The 22,004-nt window shown below is 38.6% G+C and overlaps 2 protein-coding genes across 6 annotated transcripts in view; one reads left to right on the top strand and one right to left on the bottom strand.

The window, feature by feature from the left end:
• Window positions 1-22,004, top strand: part of STK16 (serine/threonine kinase 16) — a 75,799-nt gene that overhangs the window by 3,996 nt on the left and 49,799 nt on the right. For 4 of the 5 annotated variants that reach the window (XM_053698189.1, XM_053698190.1, XM_053698191.1 and 1 more), the window contains 2 exons: window positions 2,757-2,976; window positions 7,064-7,197. In XM_053698189.1, coding sequence (XP_053554164.1) covers window positions 2,757-2,976; window positions 7,064-7,197 — 354 coding nt within the window. The remainder of the gene's footprint in view (window positions 1-2,756; window positions 2,977-7,063; window positions 7,198-22,004) is intronic. The other variant, XM_053698193.1, reaches the window with a different exon arrangement.
• LOC128645308 (beta-galactosidase) overlaps window positions 1-22,004 on the bottom strand; it is a 187,495-nt gene that overhangs the window by 118,065 nt on the left and 47,426 nt on the right. The gene's annotated exons all lie outside the window — the stretch shown is intronic.

Below are 22,004 nucleotides of genomic sequence, written 5' to 3'. Positions count from 1 at the left end.
CTCTACTGTAAAGGAAAAGATTGTACAGCAAATGCTGATGCCAATCGTGGATTATGGGGATGTAGTATATGCACCAGCACCGCAAACTCACCTTAATAAACTCAATACATTGTATAACTCGTTCTGCCGCTTTGTGCTACAATGTAACGACAGGACCCACCATTGTCACATGCTAAAAGAACTAAACTGGCTGTCGCTGGAATCCAGACGCACCCTCCATCTTTCCAGCCTTGTGTTTAAAAGCTTTTCTGGGACGCTCCCACCCTACCTGAGCAGTATGCTCTCACCGGTTATTCCCACCTCCTATAACCTCCGATCCAGTACCAGCACATTATTTAGCGTGCCTCAATACAAAAAGAAAGCAGCTCGATCCTCCTTTTCCTACAGAGCACCACAATTATGGAACAACCTCCTGCACACTTTCAAACCTTCCCCATGCCTAATATCCTTTAAGAGATCCCTCTCTACATATCTCAAAACAGAATGCACCTGTCATGGTTGATTATATATTTCCTACCTGTTCTATGTTAAATTTTTGTGCATATATCATGTATTATTATTGTTTTGTATTTTATTGTACCCATTGTATCAATGCAATGTTTTGTGTACCCAGGACATACTTGAAAACGAGAGAAATCTCAATGTATCCTTCCTGGTAAAATATTTTATAAATAAAATAATTTGATAATGGGTGTAAATTAGAAAGTTGCTTAAAATTGTATGTTCTATCTGAATCATGAAAGATAAAATGTGGGTTCAGTGTCCCTTTACGTACAGAGTTTAATTCATAGCCTTTTCTCTTGAACGGGAAGCAAACTGAATAATGTGCAGATCATACCTTTTACCAGGATTTGAGGCAATAACGTGTTAATTGCATTTTCTACATCATATGATACATGCTGTAATTAAAGGGACATTGTAGTACTAAAATTATTTTGTTAGTGCATTTTTTTAAAAAACTATTTTTTTTAATATGTGTTTAACACTGCAAAAGGTTAAATACATAGGTAAATATCCTGTGCCGCTCCGTATGTTTAAAAAATAAGATTATACTTTATCTGGAGCTAAATACATAGTAAAAGAAGGGAATTTATTTCTTTACAGCATGTTTTTTTTTTTTTAACAGAGGATTTGTTTTTTTCTTTTATTAGAATGTCCCTTTAACTCTAGAAATCAGTTGAACTGAAGTAAAAGATAAATGAAATACCCTTTGCTGACTTGCAGGCAATTATCTATTAAAGGGACAGTGTAATGAAAAATTGGTTTCCCATCATTTTGTTTTTAATAACTTTTAATATCAACTGCAGAGTATAAAATATATGGACAACTGCAAGGGCATGACTCACTGGTAGTGGGTATGTCCAAAAAGCATGCTTTTATGCACTGATTTAATTTTGATAGGTCATAATTGAGAAAATAAAAAATAACTTTTATTATTTTGTATTTAAAAGACAGCAAATATTGCAGGTATCCTGCTGCCCACACTCTAATTAAAAACATTTCTCCTGTGTATATGTAGCAATAAGTATTATGTGCTGTAGAATCAGTGATACCTAAAGATCAATTGGTTCAGCTGTGTTTTAACTTGTCTCTGCTGCTTAAAATATGCTATAATCTTTAGTGTACTTGTATTAAATTACTTGGCCTACCTTAAGACTTATATTGCAGTATCTACTATTAAGATATCCAGTAGAACTCGCATTGTTATAATACCAGCATATTCAATGTATTTCTCACGAGGTATAATCCCTGGTGGTTATCTTATTGTAGCATTATGAAAATTACAGCTATGGATATAACAGTTAAATTACTTAGTAGCTTTCTACCAAACAATACTTTGTTTCAGTACAGTATTGTAACTTTTAGTGGCTGTTAGATTGCTATCGATCTTTGTCAAACCTGTATTGGTGGAATACTTAAGCTATATGTTACATCCAGAGCATAACAATATTATCACATCGCTTTACAATAAGTTTAAATATTTTACCACTCTCTTCTAATATGTACCCTTAATAAGTACTACGCTATAGATAGATATTACTATTTTTCTTAAGGTATTAAATCAAGGTAGGTATTCAGCTTAAAAAGTTCCCAGATCTGCAATGCTGCTGTGCTGAGTGCCTGGCCAGTGACTCTGGCGAGACTACATTAGGAATTACAATAGAGTACTTGTTTCGGTATTCACTGCCTCTATTTTTTAAATTAAATTAAGTATTCAACATTTATACAACAGGAGAGCAAGTAAAACAAAAGAACCCCTGATGCAGCGTTTCTCATACACTTCCTCAGAGGGGCCACAGGGTGTCTCTCTCTGCATCGGGGGCTAACAAAAGGGTATTGCAGGATGCCTCAATATTGAGGCATCACTGCAATACCCTGAAAGTGGCTGGAAGCAATCACAATCGCTTCCACCAATTGAAAACATTGAGGATGTGCTAGGCACGTACTTGGTCCTTAACGACCACTCATTGTTAAGGGGTTAAAATTGTATGTCCTATCTAAATCATAAGTTTAATTTTGACTTTACTGTCCATTTAAAAATGCAGAAAGAAATGGTCAGCTCTGATCATAAAAGATGATAAAAGATTATGATCTAGAGGTGGAAATGCTGAATGGTTGTAGCAGGATGTGAAGGGATACTAAGTATAAAAACCTGTCCTTTCTTAAAGACAAATGTAATGGTGACAGCGTTCAAACTATTTCTGGAAACATTATATTGGGATTTATTACTTGTTTTTCCGCATCCCAACATACAGTGGCTTCAGTTATGTGGATCTAGTGGAGGGTGTACATGATGGACGCTTCTATGCCTTGAAACGCATATTATGCCATGATCGAGAGGATCGAAAGGAGGCTATGCATGAAGTGGAAATGCACCGGCTTTTTAATCACCCTAATATACTACATCTAGAAGCACATTGCATGATAGAAAAAGGCTCCAAGTGGGAGGCCTGGCTACTTCTTCCTTTCGTCGAGGTAAAGGTCTTAGCACTAAAATTTCAACCAATCGTATTGATTTGTGTGATGTCCACAATATGACATGAGTATCCATTACACTAATGCTGCACATACATAGATTTAAAAAAGTGTTGTAATCTTATATCAGTTACATGCAAAAAGATGTAGGTGTAGTATATTGTTTTAGCCCCACTGCTTGCTACACATAGTACAAAGAGTCATAAAGATGTTTTATCCTTTGGATGAGACAGATGTTCTAGAATTTATTTAAAAAAAAGAAAAAGAAAAGTTGCTGACTTGTAAAACAGATATGGAAATTAATGTAATATGTAACACTAAGGACATCCAAGACGTCAGTTTCATTTTAATGCATTGCTATTTTTTTTAAATTTAAATAACCACTAAATACAATAGAATTGAATAATTAACAAATGCACACTAGAAAGACAATGCAATAGCACTTACTTTGAATTTGAAATGAGCAGTAGAATATTTTCTGTCAATTTTTTTTTAAATTTTATAGCCATTAATATATTACTATAGATATTTGAAAAGAAAATTAAAACAAATTATCGAATGGACAGTAGATCTTGGAGAAAAATCTGCTTTTACTGTTAAAATAATTTCACCAAAATCAGACCCCTAGCACCTCTCTGCCACAAGCCCTCATCAGATCCCTGGCACCTCTCTGCCACAAGCCCTCATCAGACCCCTGGCGCACCTCTGCCACAAGCCCTCATCAGACCCCTGGCACCTCTCTGCCACAAGCCCTCATCAGATCCCTGGCACCTCTCTGCCACAAGCCCTCATCAGACCCCTGGCGCACCTCTGCCACAAGCCCTCATCAGACCCCTGGCGCACCTCTCTGCCACAAGCCCTCGTCAGACCCCTAGCACCTCTCTGCCACAAGCCCTCGTCAGACCCCTGGCACCTCTCTGCCACAAGTCCTCGTCAGACCCCTGGCACCTCTCTGCAACAAGTCCTCGTCAGACCCCTGGCACCTCTCTGCCACAAGTCCTCGTCAGACCCCTGGCACCTCTCTGCCACAAGTCCTCGTCAGACCCCTGGCACCTTTCTGCCACAAGTCCTCGTCAGACCCCTGGCACCTTTCTGCCACAAGTCCTCGTCAGACCCCTGGCACCTTTCTGCCACAAGTCCTCGTCAGACCCCTGGCACCTTTCTGCCACAAGTCCTCGTCAGACCCCTGGCACCTCTCTGCCACAAGTCCTCGTCAGACCCCTGGCACCTCTCTGCCACAAGTCCTCGTCAGGCCCCTGGCACCTCTCTGCCACAAGCCCTCGTCAGGCCCCTGGCACCTCTCTGCCACAAGCCCTCGTCAGACCCCTGGCACCTCTCTGCCACAAGCCCTCGTCAGACCCCTGGCACCTCTCTGCCACAAGCCCTCGTCAGACCCCTGGCACCTCTCTGCCACAAGCCCTCGTCAGACCCCTGGCACCTCTCTGCCACAAGCCCTCGTCAGACCCCTGGCACCTCTCTGCCACAAGCCCTCGTCAGACCCCTGGCACCTCTCTGCCACAAGCCCTCGTCAGACCCCTTATCTATATGTCAGTTTCAGATCATAGGTCTTAAAACTTAATGTCAATATTTTAAATTATGACCATGTTGTACTTTTATATTCTATCTCTTTAAAGGGACAGTATGCACTCATTTTCATATAACTTCATGTAATAGACATTACTTTAAAGAATAAAATGCATAGATACTGATATAAAAATCCAGTATAAAACTTTTTAAAAACTTACTTAGAAGCTCTCAGTTTAGCTCTGTTGAAAAGGTAGCTGGAAAGCCCACTACAAGTGGGAAATAAGACACTCCCCCTCCCCCTTCTTTTGCATATGAAAAGACCCTTTACACAAACAGGAGGAAGCTGGAGAAGGTAGCTGACGGTATTCTCATAAAACTTTGGGGCTTGGTTAGGAGTCTGAAAATCAGAGCAATGTTATTTAAAAATAAGCAAAACTATACATTTAAAAAAACAACTTTATGGGCTATATAAATAGATCATCTACCAAACATTTATGCAAAGAAAAAAAGAGTGTATAATGTCCCTTTAACCCCTTAACGACACATGTCGTACAGGGTACGTCTTACACAAACTGGTCTTTAAAGACCAGAGACGTACCCTGTACGTCGTTAAGGGTTTCAAGCGACTGGAAGCGATCCTGATCGCTTCCAGCCGCTTTCAAGGTATTGCAGTGATGCCTCAATATTGAGGCATCACTGCAATACCTTTTTAGGCACACCGATGCAGAGAGAGCCACTCTGTGGCCCTCTCTGCATCGGCCAGTGATGGTGCCTGATCGTTGGTGGGTGGGAGCCATTGCAGGGAGGTGGGTGGGTGGCCCATCACTGGGGAACTTCCTTCCGGCTGTTCACTATGCCGGGTGCGCGCGGGAGCGCGCGCTGAAGGTGAGGGGTGGGTGCGCGTTCGCGATCGCGCGTGCGATCGCGATCGCGATCTAACACAATTATGTGAAATTTTTTTTGGGCTGGAAGAGGGTGGTGGGGTGGAGGGGTGATCAAGGAGTGATCTGGGGGTGATCTGGGAGGGGGAGGGTGTAGGGTATGGAGGGGGGCAGCTACACTACAGAAAATGTTAGGTTTAAATAAAAAATAAAAAAGTTATTTTGCAAAGTGGGTACTGGCAGACAGCTGCCAGTACCCAAAATGGTTACTAATAGTTAGTGGGGGGAGGGTTAGAGAGCTCTTTGGGGGGGATCAGGCAGGTTGGGGGCTAAGGGGGGGATCCTACACAGCAGAATATCATTATTATTTTTTTAAATAATAAAAAAAACAAATTAAAACTTTTATTTTAGTACTGGCAGACTTTCTGCCAGTACTTAAGATGGCGGGGAAAATTGTGGGGTGGGGGAGGGAAGAGAGCTGTTTGGGAGGGATCAGGGGGTGGGATGTGTCAGGTGGGAGGCTGATTTCTACACTAAAGCTAAAATTAACCCTGCAAGCTCCCTACAAGCTACCTAATTAACCCTGTCACTGCTGGGCATAATACAAGTTTGGTGCGCAGCGGCATTTAGCGGCCTTCTAATTACCAAAAAGCAACGCCAAAGCCATATATGTCTGCTATTTCTAAACAAAGGGGATCCCAGAGAAGCATTTACAACCATTTGTGCCATAATTGCACAAGTTGTTTGTAAACAATTTCAGTGAGAAACCTGATATTTGTGAAAAAGTTTGTGAAAAAGTGAACAATTTTATTTATTTGATCGCATTTGGCGGTAAAATGGTGGCATGAAATATACCAAAATGGGCCTAGATCAATACTTTGGGATGTCTACTAAAAAAAAAATATACATGTCAAGGGATATTCAGGGATTCCAGACAGATATCAGTGTTCTAATATAACTATCGCTTATTTTGAAAAAAAATGGTTTGGAAATAGCAAAGTGGTATTTGTACTTATTGCCCTATAACTTACAAAAAAAGCAAAGAACATGTAAACATTGGGTATTTCTAAACTCAGGACAAAATTTAGAAACTATTTAGCATGGGTGTTTTTTGGTGGTTGTAGATGTGCAACAGATTTTGGGGGTCAAAGTTAGAAAACGTGTGTTTTTTTCCATTTTTTCATCATATTTTATAATTTTTTTTATGGTAAATTGTAAAATATGATGAAAATAATGGTGTCTTTAGAAAGTCCATTTAATGGCGAGAAAAACGGTATATAATATGTGTGGGTACAGTAAATGAGTAAGAGGGAAATTGCAGCTAAACACAAACACAGCAGAAATGTAAAAATAGCCCTTGTCCTTAAGGGAAAGAAATTGAAAAATGGCCTTGTCCTTAAGGGGTTAAGTATTGTCTGTTTTGTCTATTTGTGGGGATTCAAGAAAATGAGTATCAACTTGTTTGATTTATCCTCTGTTGGCCATGGTATTTCTGAGATCAAAGAAAGCAACTATTTAGCCTGATAGAGAATCATCACAAATTCTAACAAGATTGTGTAGTGTTGCAAAGTACTTATCTAGATTGCTGCATATAAAATCCGTATTGCTACCAATAAGGGAGGCAAATTATTACTTGTTTACACAAGTCCAATGGGTAACTTTTTTTCTTTTTCTTTTAGAAGGGAACTTTATGGAACGAGATTGAAACTCTAAGAGACAAAAATGCTTTCCTTTCTGAAGAAAGAATTTTGCACATTTTACATGGCATATGTCTAGGACTAAAAGCCATTCATGATCAGGGATATGCTCACAGGTAATATAAAGAAAGATCATGAAAGATAATAGTATTATCTGACCTGTAGTCTTTTGTATTAGAAACATATACATAACAAGAGAGCTCCTTCATTCTCTAGGACACTGGTTTTCAATCCTGTCCTCAGGCCTCCCCAACAGGCCAGGTTTTCTGGATAACCTTGGATGAGAGCAGGTAAAATAACCATGTTTACTAATTAGCTTATTATTTCACCTGTGCTCCTGTTCAGATATCCTCAAAATGTGGCCTGGTAGGGAGCCTGAGGACAGGTTGGAAAAAACAGTGCTCTATGAGGATGGGCAGACTTTACCACCTTAAAGGTCCTTAATAAAAGTCCCTTTTTGCAGATGTAAAATAAACTACTATTCACAAAGTATACAGTAATGCATTTAACATTGTAATTAAGCAAGTAAAACTATAAGAAATGTTTACCCTTTTAGAGAAAAAATAGTCAATTTTGTTATAGTTTCAAACCGCCACCACAATTTCATTTTTTTTGAGCCTTCGGAGCCGTGCACAGCAGCAAAAGTGCTGTAATGAATAGTATTGCAGACAGTGGGAGGAGGCAACCAGTAAGCATCTGGTGGAATCAAGTGACCGTCTGTGTCTGCAGTTATTATTATGAGTACAGATCTGTATACAGTGAGCTGAGTTTTTATTGTGAGTGACCGTCTGTGTCTGCAGTTATTATTATGCGTGCAGATCTGTATACAGTGAGCTGAGTTTTTATTGTGAGTGACAGTCTGTGTCTGCAGTTATTATTATGAGTACAGATCTGTATACAGTGAGCTGAGTTTTTATTGTGAGTGACCGTCTGTGTCTGTAGTTATTATTATGCGTGCAGATCTGTATACAGTGAGCTGAGTTTTTATTGTGAGTGACAGTCTGTGTCTGCAGTTATTATTATGAGTGCAGATCTGTATACAGTGAGCTGAGTTTTTATTGTGAGTGACATTCTGTGCCTGTAGTTATTATTATGCGTGCAGATCTGTATACAGTGAGCTGAGTTTTTATTGTGAGTGACATTCTGTGTCTGCAGTTATTATTATGAGTGCAGATCTGTATACAGTGAGCTGAGTTTTTATTGTGAGTGACAGTCTGTGTCTGCAGTTATTATTATGAGTGCAGATCTGTATACAGTGAGCTGAGTTTTTATTGTGAGTGACAGTCTGTGTCTGCAGTTATTATTATGAGTGCAGATCTGTATACAGTGAGCTGAGTTTTTATTGTGAGTGACAGTCTGTGTCTGCAGTTATTATTATGAGTGCAGATCTGTATACAGTGAGCTGAGTTTTTATTATTGTGAGTGACCGTCTATGTCTTCAGTTATTATGCGTGCAGATCTGTATACAGTGAGCTGAGTTTTTATTGTGAGTGACCACTGTGTCTGCAGTTATTATTATGAGTGCAGATCTGTATACAGTTAGCTGAGTTTTTATTGTGAGTGACATTCTGTGCCTTTAGTTATTATTATGCGTGCAGATCTGTATACAGTTAGCTGAGTTTTTATTGTGAGTGACATTCTGTGTCTGTAGTTATTATTATGTGTGCAGATCTGTATACAGTGAGCTGAGTTTTTATTGTGAGTGACATTCTGTGTCTGTAGTTATTATTATGAGTGCAGATCTGTATACAGTTAGCTGAGTTTTTATTGTGAGTGACATTCTGTGCCTTTAGTTATTATTATGCGTGCAGATCTGTATACAGTTAGCTGAGTTTTTATTGTGAGTGACATTCTGTGTCTGTAGTTATTATTATGTGTGCAGATCTGTATACAGTGAGCTGAGTTTTTATTGTGAGTGACATTCTGTGTCTGTAGTTATTATTATGAGTGCAGCTCTGTATACAGTTAGCTGAGTTTTTGTTAGTGGCCGTCTGTGTCTGCAGTTATTATTATGCGTGCAGATCTGTATACAGTGAGCTGAGTTTTTATTGTAAGTGGTCGTCTGTGTCTGCAGTTATTATTATGAGTGCAGATATGTATACAGTGAGCTGAGTTTTTATTGTGAGTGACAGTCTGTGTCTGCAGTTATTATGAGTGCATATCTGTATACAGTGAGCTGAGTTTTTATTGTGAGTGACATTCTGTGTCTGCAGTTATTATTATGAGTGCAGATCTGTATACAGTGAGCTGAGTTTTTTATTGTAAGTGGCCATCTTTATCTGCAGTTGTTATGAGTGCAGATCTGAATATAGTGAGCTGAGTTTTTATTGTAGCTGGCCGTCTATGTCTGCAGTTGAGTGCATATCTGTATACAGTGAGCTGAGTTTTTATTGTGAGTGGCCGTCTGTGTCTGCAGTTGAGTGCATATCTGTATACAGTGAGCTGAGTTTTTATTGTAGCTGGCTGTCTGTGTCTGCAGTTGAGTGCATATCTGTATACAGTGAGCTGAGTTTTTATTGTAGCTGGCTGTCTGTGTCTGCAGTTGAGTGCATATCTGTATACAGTGAGCTGAGTTTTTATTGTGAGTGGCCGTCTGTGTCTGTAGTTATTATTATGAGTGCAGATCTGTATACAGTGAGCTGAGTTTTTATTGTGAGTGACAGTCTGTGTCTGTAGTTATTATTATGAGTGCAGATCTGTATACAGTGAGTTTGAGTTTTTATTGTGAGTGGCCGTCTGTGTCTAGTTATTATTATGAGTGCAGATCTGTATACAGTGAGCTGAGTTTTTATTGTGAGTGGCCGTCTGTGTCTGTAGTTATTATTATGAGTGCAGATCTGTATACAGTGAGCTGGGTTTTTATTGTGAGTGGCCGTCTGTGTCTGTAGTTATTATTATGAGTGCAGATCTGTATACAGTGAGCTGAGTTTTTATTGTGAGTGGCCGTCTGTGTCTGTAGTTATTATTATGAGTGCAGATCTGTATACAGTGAGCTGAGTTTTTGTTAGTGGCCGTCTGTGTCTGCAGTTATTATTATGCGTGCAGATCTGTATACAGTGAGCTGAGTTTTTATTGTAAGTGGTCGTCTGTCTGCAGTTATTATTATGAGTGCAGATATGTATACAGTGAGCTGAGTTTTTATTGTGAGTGACAGTCTGTGTCTGCAGTTATTATAAGTGCAGATCTGTATACAGTGAGCTGAGTTTTTAATGTGACAGACTGTGTCTGTAGTTATTATTATGAGTGCAGATCTGTATACAGTGAGCTGAGTTTTTTTATTGTAAGTGGCCATCTTTATCTGCAGTTGTTATGAGTGCAGATCTGAATATAGTGAGCTGAGTTTTTATTGTAGCTGGCCGTCTATGTCTGCAGTTGAGTGCATATCTGAATATAGTGAGCTGAGTTTTTATTTTTAGCTGGCTGTCTGTGTCTGCAGTTGAGTGCAGATCTGTATACAGTGAGCTGAGTTTTTATTGTGAGTGGCCGTCTGTGTCTGTAGTTATTATTATGAGTGCAGATCTGTATACAGTGAGCTGAGTTTTTATTGTGAGTGGCCGTCTGTGTCTGTAGTTATTATTATGAGTGCAGATCTGTATACAGTGAGCTGAGTTTTTATTGTGAGTGACAGTCTGTGTCTGTAGTTATTATTATGAGTGCAGATCTGTATACAGTGAGCTGGGTTATTATTGTGAGTGACAGTCTGTCTGCAGTTATTATTATGAGTGCAGATCTGTATATTGTGAGCTGAGTTTTTATTGTGACAGTCTGTGTCTGCAGTTATTACGAGTGCACATCTGTATACAGTGAGCTGGGTTATTATTCTGAGTGCACATCTGTATACAGTGAGCTGAGTTTTTATTGTGAGTGGCCGTCTGTGACTGTAGTTATTATTCTGAGTGCACATCTGTATACAGTGAGCTGGGTTATTATTCTGAGTGCACATCTGTATACAGTGAGCTGGGTTATTATTCTGAGTGCACATCTGTATACAGTGAGCTGAGTTTTTATTGTGAGTGGCAGTCTGTGACTGTAGTTATTATTCTGAGTGCACATCTGTATACAGTGAGCTGAGTTTTTATTGTGAGTGACAGTCTGTGTCTGCAGTTATTATTATGAGTGCAGATCTGTATACAGTGAGCTGAGTTTTTATTGTGAGTGACATTCTGTGCCTGTAGTTATTATTATGCGTGCAGATCTGTATACAGTGAGCTGAGTTTTTATTGTGAGTGACATTCTGTGTCTGCAGTTATTATTATGAGTGCAGATCTGTATACAGTGAGCTGAGTTTTTATTGTGAGTGACAGTCTGTGTCTGTAGTTATTATTATGAGTGCAGATCTGTATACAGTGAGCTGAGTTTTTATTGTGAGTGACAGTCTGTGTCTGCAGTTATTATTATGAGTGCAGATCTGTATACAGTGAGCTGAGTTTTTATTGTGAGTGACAGTCTGTGTCTGCAGTTATTATTATGAGTGCAGATCTGTATACAGTGAGCTGAGTTTTTATTATTGTGAGTGACCGTCTATGTCTTCAGTTATTATGCGTGCAGATCTGTATACAGTGAGCTGAGTTTTTATTGTGAGTGACCACTGTGTCTGCAGTTATTATTATGAGTGCAGATCTGTATACAGTTAGCTGAGTTTTTATTGTGAGTGACATTCTGTGCCTTTAGTTATTATTATGCGTGCAGATCTGTATACAGTTAGCTGAGTTTTTATTGTGAGTGACATTCTGTGTCTGTAGTTATTATTATGTGTGCAGATCTGTATACAGTGAGCTGAGTTTTTATTGTGAGTGACATTCTGTGTCTGTAGTTATTATTATGAGTGCAGATCTGTATACAGTTAGCTGAGTTTTTATTGTGAGTGACATTCTGTGCCTTTAGTTATTATTATGCGTGCAGATCTGTATACAGTTAGCTGAGTTTTTATTGTGAGTGACATTCTGTGTCTGTAGTTATTATTATGTGTGCAGATCTGTATACAGTGAGCTGAGTTTTTATTGTGAGTGACATTCTGTGTCTGCAGTTATTATTATGAGTGCAGCTCTGTATACAGTTAGCTGAGTTTTTGTTAGTGGCCGTCTGTGTCTGCAGTTATTATTATGCGTGCAGATCTGTATACAGTGAGCTGAGTTTTTATTGTAAGTGGTCGTCTGTGTCTGCAGTTATTATTATGAGTGCAGATATGTATACAGTGAGCTGAGTTTTTATTGTGAGTGACAGTCTGTGTCTGCAGTTATTATGAGTGCATATCTGTATACAGTGAGCTGAGTTTTTATTGTGAGTGACATTCTGTGTCTGCAGTTATTATTATGAGTGCAGATCTGTATACAGTGAGCTGAGTTTTTTATTGTAAGTGGCCATCTTTATCTGCAGTTGTTATGAGTGCAGATCTGAATATAGTGAGCTGAGTTTTTATTGTAGCTGGCCGTCTATGTCTGCAGTTGAGTGCATATCTGTATACAGTGAGCTGAGTTTTTATTGTGAGTGGCCGTCTGTGTCTGCAGTTGAGTGCATATCTGTATACAGTGAGCTGAGTTTTTATTGTAGCTGGCTGTCTGTGTCTGCAGTTGAGTGCATATCTGTATACAGTGAGCTGAGTTTTTATTGTAGCTGGCTGTCTGTGTCTGCAGTTGAGTGCATATCTGTATACAGTGAGCTGAGTTTTTATTGTGAGTGGCCGTCTGTGTCTGTAGTTATTATTATGAGTGCAGATCTGTATACAGTGAGCTGAGTTTTTATTGTGAGTGACAGTCTGTGTCTGTAGTTATTATTATGAGTGCAGATCTGTATACAGTGAGTTTGAGTTTTTATTGTGAGTGGCCGTCTGTGTCTAGTTATTATTATGAGTGCAGATCTGTATACAGTGAGCTGAGTTTTTATTGTGAGTGGCCGTCTGTGTCTGTAGTTATTATTATGAGTGCAGATCTGTATACAGTGAGCTGGGTTTTTATTGTGAGTGGCCGTCTGTGTCTGTAGTTATTATTATGAGTGCAGATCTGTATACAGTGAGCTGAGTTTTTATTGTGAGTGGCCGTCTGTGTCTGTAGTTATTATTATGAGTGCAGATCTGTATACAGTGAGCTGAGTTTTTGTTAGTGGCCGTCTGTGTCTGCAGTTATTATTATGCGTGCAGATCTGTATACAGTGAGCTGAGTTTTTATTGTAAGTGGTCGTCTGTCTGCAGTTATTATTATGAGTGCAGATATGTATACAGTGAGCTGAGTTTTTATTGTGAGTGACAGTCTGTGTCTGCAGTTATTATAAGTGCAGATCTGTATACAGTGAGCTGAGTTTTTAATGTGACAGACTGTGTCTGTAGTTATTATTATGAGTGCAGATCTGTATACAGTGAGCTGAGTTTTTTTATTGTAAGTGGCCATCTTTATCTGCAGTTGTTATGAGTGCAGATCTGAATATAGTGAGCTGAGTTTTTATTGTAGCTGGCCGTCTATGTCTGCAGTTGAGTGCATATCTGAATATAGTGAGCTGAGTTTTTATTTTTAGCTGGCTGTCTGTGTCTGCAGTTGAGTGCAGATCTGTATACAGTGAGCTGAGTTTTTATTGTGAGTGGCCGTCTGGGTCTGTAGTTATTATTATGAGTGCAGATCTGTATACAGTGAGCTGAGTTTTTATTGTGAGTGGCCGTCTGTGTCTGTAGTTATTATTATGAGTGCAGATCTGTATACAGTGAGCTGAGTTTTTATTGTGAGTGACAGTCTGTGTCTGTAGTTATTATTATGAGTGCAGATCTGTATACAGTGAGCTGGGTTATTATTGTGAGTGACAGTCTGTCTGCAGTTATTATTATGAGTGCAGATCTGTATATTGTGAGCTGAGTTTTTATTGTGACAGTCTGTGTCTGCAGTTATTACGAGTGCACATCTGTATACAGTGAGCTGGGTTATTATTCTGAGTGCACATCTGTATACAGTGAGCTGAGTTTTTATTGTGAGTGGCCGTCTGTGACTGTAGTTATTATTCTGAGTGCACATCTGTATACAGTGAGCTGGGTTATTATTCTGAGTGCACATCTGTATACAGTGAGCTGGGTTATTATTCTGAGTGCACATCTGTATACAGTGAGCTGAGTTTTTATTGTGAGTGGCAGTCTGTGACTGTAGTTATTATTCTGAGTGCACATCTGTATACAGTGAGCTGGGTTATTATGAGTGCACATCTGTATACAGTGAGCTGGGTTATTATGAGTGCACATCTGTATACAGTGAGCTGGGTTATTATTCTGAGTGCACATCTGTATACAGTGAGCTGGGTTATTATTCTGAGTGCACATCTGTATACAGTGAGCTGGGTTATTATTCTGAGTGCACATCTGTATACAGTGAGCTGGGTTATTATTCTGAGTGCACATCTGTATACAGTGAGCTGGGTTATTATTCTGAGTGCACATCTGTATACAGTGAGCTGGGTTATTATTCTGAGTGCACATCTGTATACAGTGAGCTGGGTTATTATTCTGAGTGCACATCTGTATACAGTGAGCTGGGTTATTATTCTGAGTGCACATCTGTATACAGTGAGCTGGGTTATTATTCTGAGTGCACATCTGTATACAGTGAGCTGGGTTATTATTCTGAGTGCACATCTGTATACAGTGAGCTGGGTTATTATGAGTGCACATCTGTATACAGTGAGCTGGGTTATTATGAGTGCACATCTGTATACAGTGAGCTGGGTTATTATGAGTGCACATCTGTATACAGTGAGCTGGGTTATTATGAGTGCACATCTGTATACAGTGAGCTGGGTTATTATTCTGAGTGCACATCTGTATACAGTGAGCTGGGTTATTATTCTGAGTGCACATCTGTATACAGTGAGCTGGGTTATTATTCTGAGTGCACATCTGTATACAGTGAGCTGGGTTATTATTCTGAGTGCACATCTGTATACAGTGAGCTGGGTTATTATTCTGAGTGCACATCTGTATACAGTGAGCTGGGTTATTATTCTGAGTGCACATCTGTATACAGTGAGCTGGGTTATTATTCTGAGTGCACATCTGTATACAGTGAGCTGGGTTATTATTCTGAGTGCACATCTGTATACAGTGAGCTGGGTTATTATTCTGAGTGCACATCTGTATACAGTGAGCTGGGTTATTATTCTGAGTGCACATCTGTATACAGTGAGCTGGGTTATTATTCTGAGTGCACATCTGTATACAGTGAGCTGGGTTATTATTCTGAGTGCACATCTGTATACAGTGAGCTGGGTTGTTATTCTGAGTGCACATCTGTATACAGTGAGCTGGGTTGTTATTCTGAGTGCACATCGGTATACAGCGAGCGGGGTTGTTATTCTGAGTGCACATCGGTATACAGTGAGCTGGGTTATTATTCTGAGTGCACATCTGTATACAGTGAGCTGGGTTGTTATTCTGAGTGCACATCTGTATATAGTGAGCTGGGTTGTTATTCTGAGTGCACATCTGTATATAGTGAGCTGGGTTGTTATTCTGAGTGCACATCTGTATATAGTGAGCTGGGTTGTTATTCTGAGTGCACATCTGTATACAGTGAGCTGGGTTATTATTCTGAGTGCACATCTGTATACAGTGAGCTGGGTTATTATTCTGAGTGCACATCTGTATACAGTGAGCTGGGTTGTTATTCTGAGTGCACATCTGTATACAGTGAGCTGGGTTGTTATTCTGAGTGCACATCGGTATACAGTGAGCTGGGTTGTTATTCTGAGTGCACATCGGTATACAGTGAGCTGGGTTGTTATTCTGAGTGCACATCGGTATACAGTGAGCTGGGTTGTTATTCTGAGTGCACATCGGTATACAGTGAGCTGGGTTGTTATTCTGAGTGCACATCGGTATACAGTGAGCTGGGTTGTTATTCTGAGTGCACATCGGTATACAGTGAGCTGGGTTGTTATTCTGAGTGCACATCGGTATACAGTGAGCTGGGTTGTTATTCTGAGTGCACATCGGTATACAGTGAGCTGGGTTGTTATTCTGAGTGCACATCGGTATACAGTGAGCTGGGTTATTATTCTGAGTGCACATCGGTATACAGTGAGCTGGGTTATTATTCTGAGTGCACATCGGTATACAGTGAGCTGGGTTATTATTCTGAGTGCACATCGGTATACAGTGAGCTGGGTTATTATTCTGAGTGCACATCGGTATACAGTGAGCTGGGTTATTATTCTGAGTGCACATCGGTATACAGTGAGCTGGGTTATTATTCTGAGTGCACATCGGTATACAGTGAGCTGGGTTATTATTCTGAGTGCACATCGGTATACAGTGAGCTGGGTTATTATTCTGAGTGCACATCGGTATACAGTGAGCTGGGTTATTATTCTGAGTGCACATCGGTATACAGTGAGCTGGGTTATTATTCTGAGTGCACATCGGTATACAGTGAGCTGGGTTATTATTGTGAGCGGAGTTTTCTACTGTAAGAGCAGCAGCATTACTTATATTTCAAACAAATCTTCTCAAAGGATGCTGCTCTCACAGTAGAAAATGAAGCTCCGTTTACACAGGTCTCCTGTTTGCCTAAATAATGAAGTACACAGGAAAAGTTAGCTTTCCCTCTAAGTATGCTGCTTTTCAAACTGATCAAATTAACAAATGCTTGCTAAATATTTAGCTTCATTCTCAAGTTCTGTTTGCCAAATAAATAAACATGTTAAAGTCTCTGGCTTTTTTTCTCTTTGACTGTGGAAAGCAGAAGTTAGTGTTTTGTAACTGGTCAGCTTAAAATTGGGAGGAGTTAGTGCATACGGAGCAGTTATAGCCCCCATCTTAAACACACTGGTAACAGTCTGCATAAAGCCTGACACACCCCTACACTACAAAGCAGAAGCACTTTAGGCTGCTTCTAGCCCATACAGAGCAGAACAGCTTTCCCCTTCCCCGTTTAAACACACAGAGGGGCCGGAGTGCAGCAGATCAGCAGGTCAAGCTACTGCCTGATAGCTGACACCACATTGCAATAGGAAACAGAGCTATCTTAGTAAGGAAATAAAAATTAATGGATTGTGACATTTTCTTAGAACAATGTTTTTAATTCACCCTTCTGTGTCCTGCTTAGTAAAAACGAGCAGACATACTCTCTACTAAAATGCTATTGACTTTATACTTGTCTCATAACTTGAAGAAAGAGAGGGATGGAGGCAGGATTAACACATTGTGATCGGTAGGAGATTTGCTTATTTAGGCAGACTTGTGTGCAGCAAGATTTGGTTTTCTATTGTTAGATCTGCAGCATTTTAAAACTGTTACTACAATGCAACTGTTTCCACACTAGAAAAACAAAGCTTCCTCCACTCAGATCTGTACACAGCATGGGCTGTAGCAGTGAAGGAAGCTTGCTAGTTGCCTAGGAGACTGCTGAGTTGTGCACTTGATTCAGAGAGCAGCTCAGCTGCTGATTGGTGCATTCTCATGTGCTGCTCAGAGCCTCTGAATTCTGCTGCTCCTGACTTTGGCAATGTGTGCATGAGCAGTGGCACATAGCAGTTGTACGACTGCTGATGTTATTGAACTATTAAAGCTGAAATTCTGAGGGCAGTGGAACATTTTAGTATTTTTAGGTTAAATAACTTCAATTATGAAAATATGCATTACAATTTAATGTTTTATTTAGTTTACCTTTGTAAACTAGGCTCACTGTATGCAGATCTGCACTCATAGCAAGGATCCATAGTGTCCAATGACCTGGGTTTTGGTGGGCGGTGCACATGACGTCACATGCAGGCTATCAGCGTTTCAGATAAACGCTTTAATTTGCCAGATATAGACTGGAAGATTCCTTCTGCTAGATCATCTAGAAGCAGGTATATTCTTGAATCTCTGCTAGGGGAATCACTTGAGCAATTAGTTAAGGAACCAACTCGTAAGGAAGCTATATTAGATCTAATACTTACAAACAGTGATACCGTTTCAGATGTGTCTGTAGGTGAGAACTTAGGATCCAGTGATCATCAATCTGTTTGGTTTAGTATTCATGTGCAGGAACTGTCCACCCAGACTAAAACAAAAGTTTTAGACTTTAGGAAGGCAGATTTTTCATTAATGGGAGAATACCTAGAAACTATTTAAAAGGGAAAACTATTATTATAGGGGTTCAAGAAGAGTGGGAATTTGTGAAAGGTGCCATTTTAGATGCAACCGCACACTGTATTAGACATGTCTGTAAAAGAAAGCGGAAACCAATTTGGTTTTCCAAAGAAGTAGCACATGCTGAAACACTCGAAATCAATCCTAGGATTGAAGAATTGTACACCTGGGTAGCACTCTTCCCCTTATTCACGGGTGGCACAATTGGGCAGAGACTGGATATCTTGGGAGAGAGAGTGCTAGGGGATATTTAAAATATAACCTTTATTTCTTAATTTAAAACAAAAACAAAAAGCTTACACACAATTCACATATATACTATGTTTAAAAACACAGGATTTGGTCGGATTTTAAGTAATCCAATATTTTATATTTACATATGGTGGTTGTCTTTTACATTGAACGTTTATTAATGTTTCTTAAGTCAGAGATATCTGTAGGGATCAGTAAGAATCTGATTTTCTTGTAGAATAATAAATCTGTTGTTCCTGAACTTGTGGTTTAGATCACAAATTAGGTGGTCTTATTGGATATTCTGTGGGTGAGTACACAGTAATGCAATTTTTGTAGGAACTGCTCTGAGATTATAAGCAGCAAAGTCTGGTTTGTTATTCTGTCTTAATGCATGTATTGGGATTTGGATTTAGCAAATCTAATATTACTGCTTGATTGAAAAGAAAATATATATGCAGTATTAGTATAGATATAGAGTAGATGTTGTTCTTAGCTTATGTTATTGAGCTAAATCTACTGTTATAGCAATTTTAGTTTGAATATACAGAAATCGTGGTTAGATATATTGACAGACTGTGAGATTGGACTATTGTGACTGCTATCTATATGTGTTCAGGGTTTTGCCTAATATATTTCTCTTGAAACAACAATGTATTTCTTTACTGTTGTACTGAACTTTAATGTTTTATAGCTGGTTCATTTAAACCTGATTATTGGCAAAATGCTGTTAGTCACATTTTCCTCATTCAGCGCTACTTGAATTTGCTTTGCTTATAAGATCCTATAAGTAATAGGTCGGCTGAGATAGATATTCTCACTGTCTTGTTAGTCTAGTGTAGACTCAGTTTTGCTGCTGAATTCAATACTTGTTCTATTGGTTTCTAATGTTCCATATAAAGATTGCTACATATATTAACATATGTGTGCTCTAACAGTTGTTCGATAATCACTAATTGTGCCACAACTTCTGATTAAGTTACAAGTAACAATCTCTATGAAAACTACAAGATGCTGCAATATAGCTGCAGCGGTAAGAGGGATTCGTTCTGATACTTATAGTAAATCTAGTATTTTGTTTTTATTAATATCTGTATACTTTATTTTCTACCGGTAATCTCTGAGTATATTTCTAAGTTTGTACAGGCACGGCTTGCGGTTTGGCGTTTTCGGTATATGTAACTTATTGAATGTTAGGGTATTATATCTAAATCCCCGATTTTAGTACTGATATACTTATATTACCGCCGTGCCGCAACTGCCGATTACTCGTGTAAAATCCACGGTACTAAAATAGAGCCTTGTTTAAGAAATTCTAAGCTGTAATTTAAATGTTTAACAACCCACAAACTTCATGCTGTTATTTACAATAAGGACCAAATGTCCTGCTAGTTAAAAAAGTTTTTAGGAGGCATTCACAACAATCGTTTCCCTAACATGTTTCGCCACCCTTTGAAAAAGCCACGTTAGTGGCGAAACATGTTAGGGAAACGATTGTTGTGAATGCCTCCTAAAAACTTTTTTAACTAGCAGGACATTTGGTCCTTATTGTAAATAACAGCATGAAGTTTGTGGGTTGTTAAACATTTAAACTACAGCTTAGAATTTCTTAAACAAGGCTCTATTTTAGTACCGTGGATTTTACACGAGTAATCGGCAGTTGCGGCACGGCGGTAATATAAGTATATCAGTACTAAAATCGGGGATTTAGATATAATACCCTAACATTCAATAAGTTACATATACCGAAAACGCCAAACCGCAAGCCGTGCCTGTACAAACTTAGAAATATACTCAGAGATTACCGGTAGAAAATAAAGTATACAGATATTAATAAAAACAAAATACTAGATTTACTATAAGTATCAGAACGAATCCCTCTTACCGCTGCAGCTATATTGCAGCATCTTGTAGTTTTCATAGAGATTGTTACTTGTAACTTAATCAGAAGTTGTGGCACAATTAGTGATTATCGAACAACTGTTAGAGCACACATATGTTAATATATGTAGCAATCTTTATATGGAACATTAGAAACCAATAGAACAAGTATTGAATTCAGCAGCAAAACTGAGTCTACACTAGACTAACAAGACAGTGAGAATATCTATCTCAGCCGACCTATTACTTATAGGATCTTATAAGCAAAGCAAATTCAAGTAGCGCTGAATGAGGAAAATGTGACTAACAGCATTTTGCCAATAATCAGGTTTAAATGAACCAGCTATAAAACATTAAAGTTCAGTACAACAGTAAAGAAATACATTGTTGTTTCAAGAGAAATATATTAGGCAAAACCCTGAACACATATAGATAGCAGTCACAATAGTCCAATCTCACAGTCTGTCAATATATCTAACCACGATTTCTGTATATTCAAACTAAAATTGCTATAACAGTAGATTTAGCTCAATAACATAAGCTAAGAACAACATCTACTCTATATCTATACTAATACTGCATATATATTTTCTTTTCAATCAAGCAGTAATATTAGATTTGCTAAATCCAAATCCCAATACATGCATTAAGACAGAATAACAAACCAGACTTTGCTGCTTATAATCTCAGAGCAGTTCCTACAAAAATTGCATTACTGTGTACTCACCCACAGAATATCCAATAAGACCACCTAATTTGTGATCTAAACCACAAGTTCAGGAACAACAGATTTATTATTCTACAAGAAAATCAGATTCTTACTGATCCCTACAGATATCTCTGACTTAAGAAACATTAATAAACGTTCAATGTAAAAGACAACCACCATATGTAAATATAAAATATTGGATTACTTAAAATCCGACCAAATCCTGTGTTTTTAAACATAGTATATATGTGAATTGTGTGTAAGCTTTTTGTTTTTGTTTTAAATTAAGAAATAAAGGTTATATTTTAAATATCCCCTAGCACTCTCTCTCCCAAGATATCCAGTCTCTGCCCAATTGTGCCACCCGTGAATAAGGGGAAGAGTGCTACCCAGGTGTACAATTCTTCAATCCTAGGATTGATTTCGAGTGTTTCAGTATACAAGTACACAGCACCTCAGCCAAATTGTTATTAACACAGAATCATAGATACAAACCCAGACAGACTGTATCTATTAATTCAGAGATTAATAGGCTACCCTAATTCCCAACCCTCAGCAGTGCCATTAGTACTTTCGTTTTTTCTTTGTTGAAGTAGCACATGCTGTAAAGACAAAAAAGATAGCTTATAAAAATTACAGACACACACAAGCAGATGATGACATGAAACTATGGAGACTCCAACAAAAAAAGACTAAGCAGTTAATTTAGAAGGTTAAAGCTCATGCAGAAGAGAAGATAGCACAGTCAGTAAAACATGGGGACAAAACATTCTTTAGATATATCAGTGAATGAAGAAAAAATAAGGTAGGAATAGTAACATTGAAATCAGTTGATGGTAGAATAAAAGAAGGAGATAAGCAGATTGCAGACTGTCTCAATGATTACTTCTGTTCTGTTTTCACAAAAGATTGTGAAGATAAAATGTCTACATTAAGGGATGCTACGAAAAATAGAAACAAGCTTAACAGTAATCTTTCTTTCATGTAATTAGCAAGAGTCC

This window comes from Bombina bombina, chromosome 1 (genome assembly GCF_027579735.1).
Source record: "Bombina bombina isolate aBomBom1 chromosome 1, aBomBom1.pri, whole genome shotgun sequence".
Lineage (NCBI taxonomy): Eukaryota > Metazoa > Chordata > Amphibia > Anura > Bombinatoridae > Bombina > Bombina bombina.
Note: the sequence above shows the minus strand (reverse complement) of the source record. Positions and strands in the feature narration are given on the sequence as shown.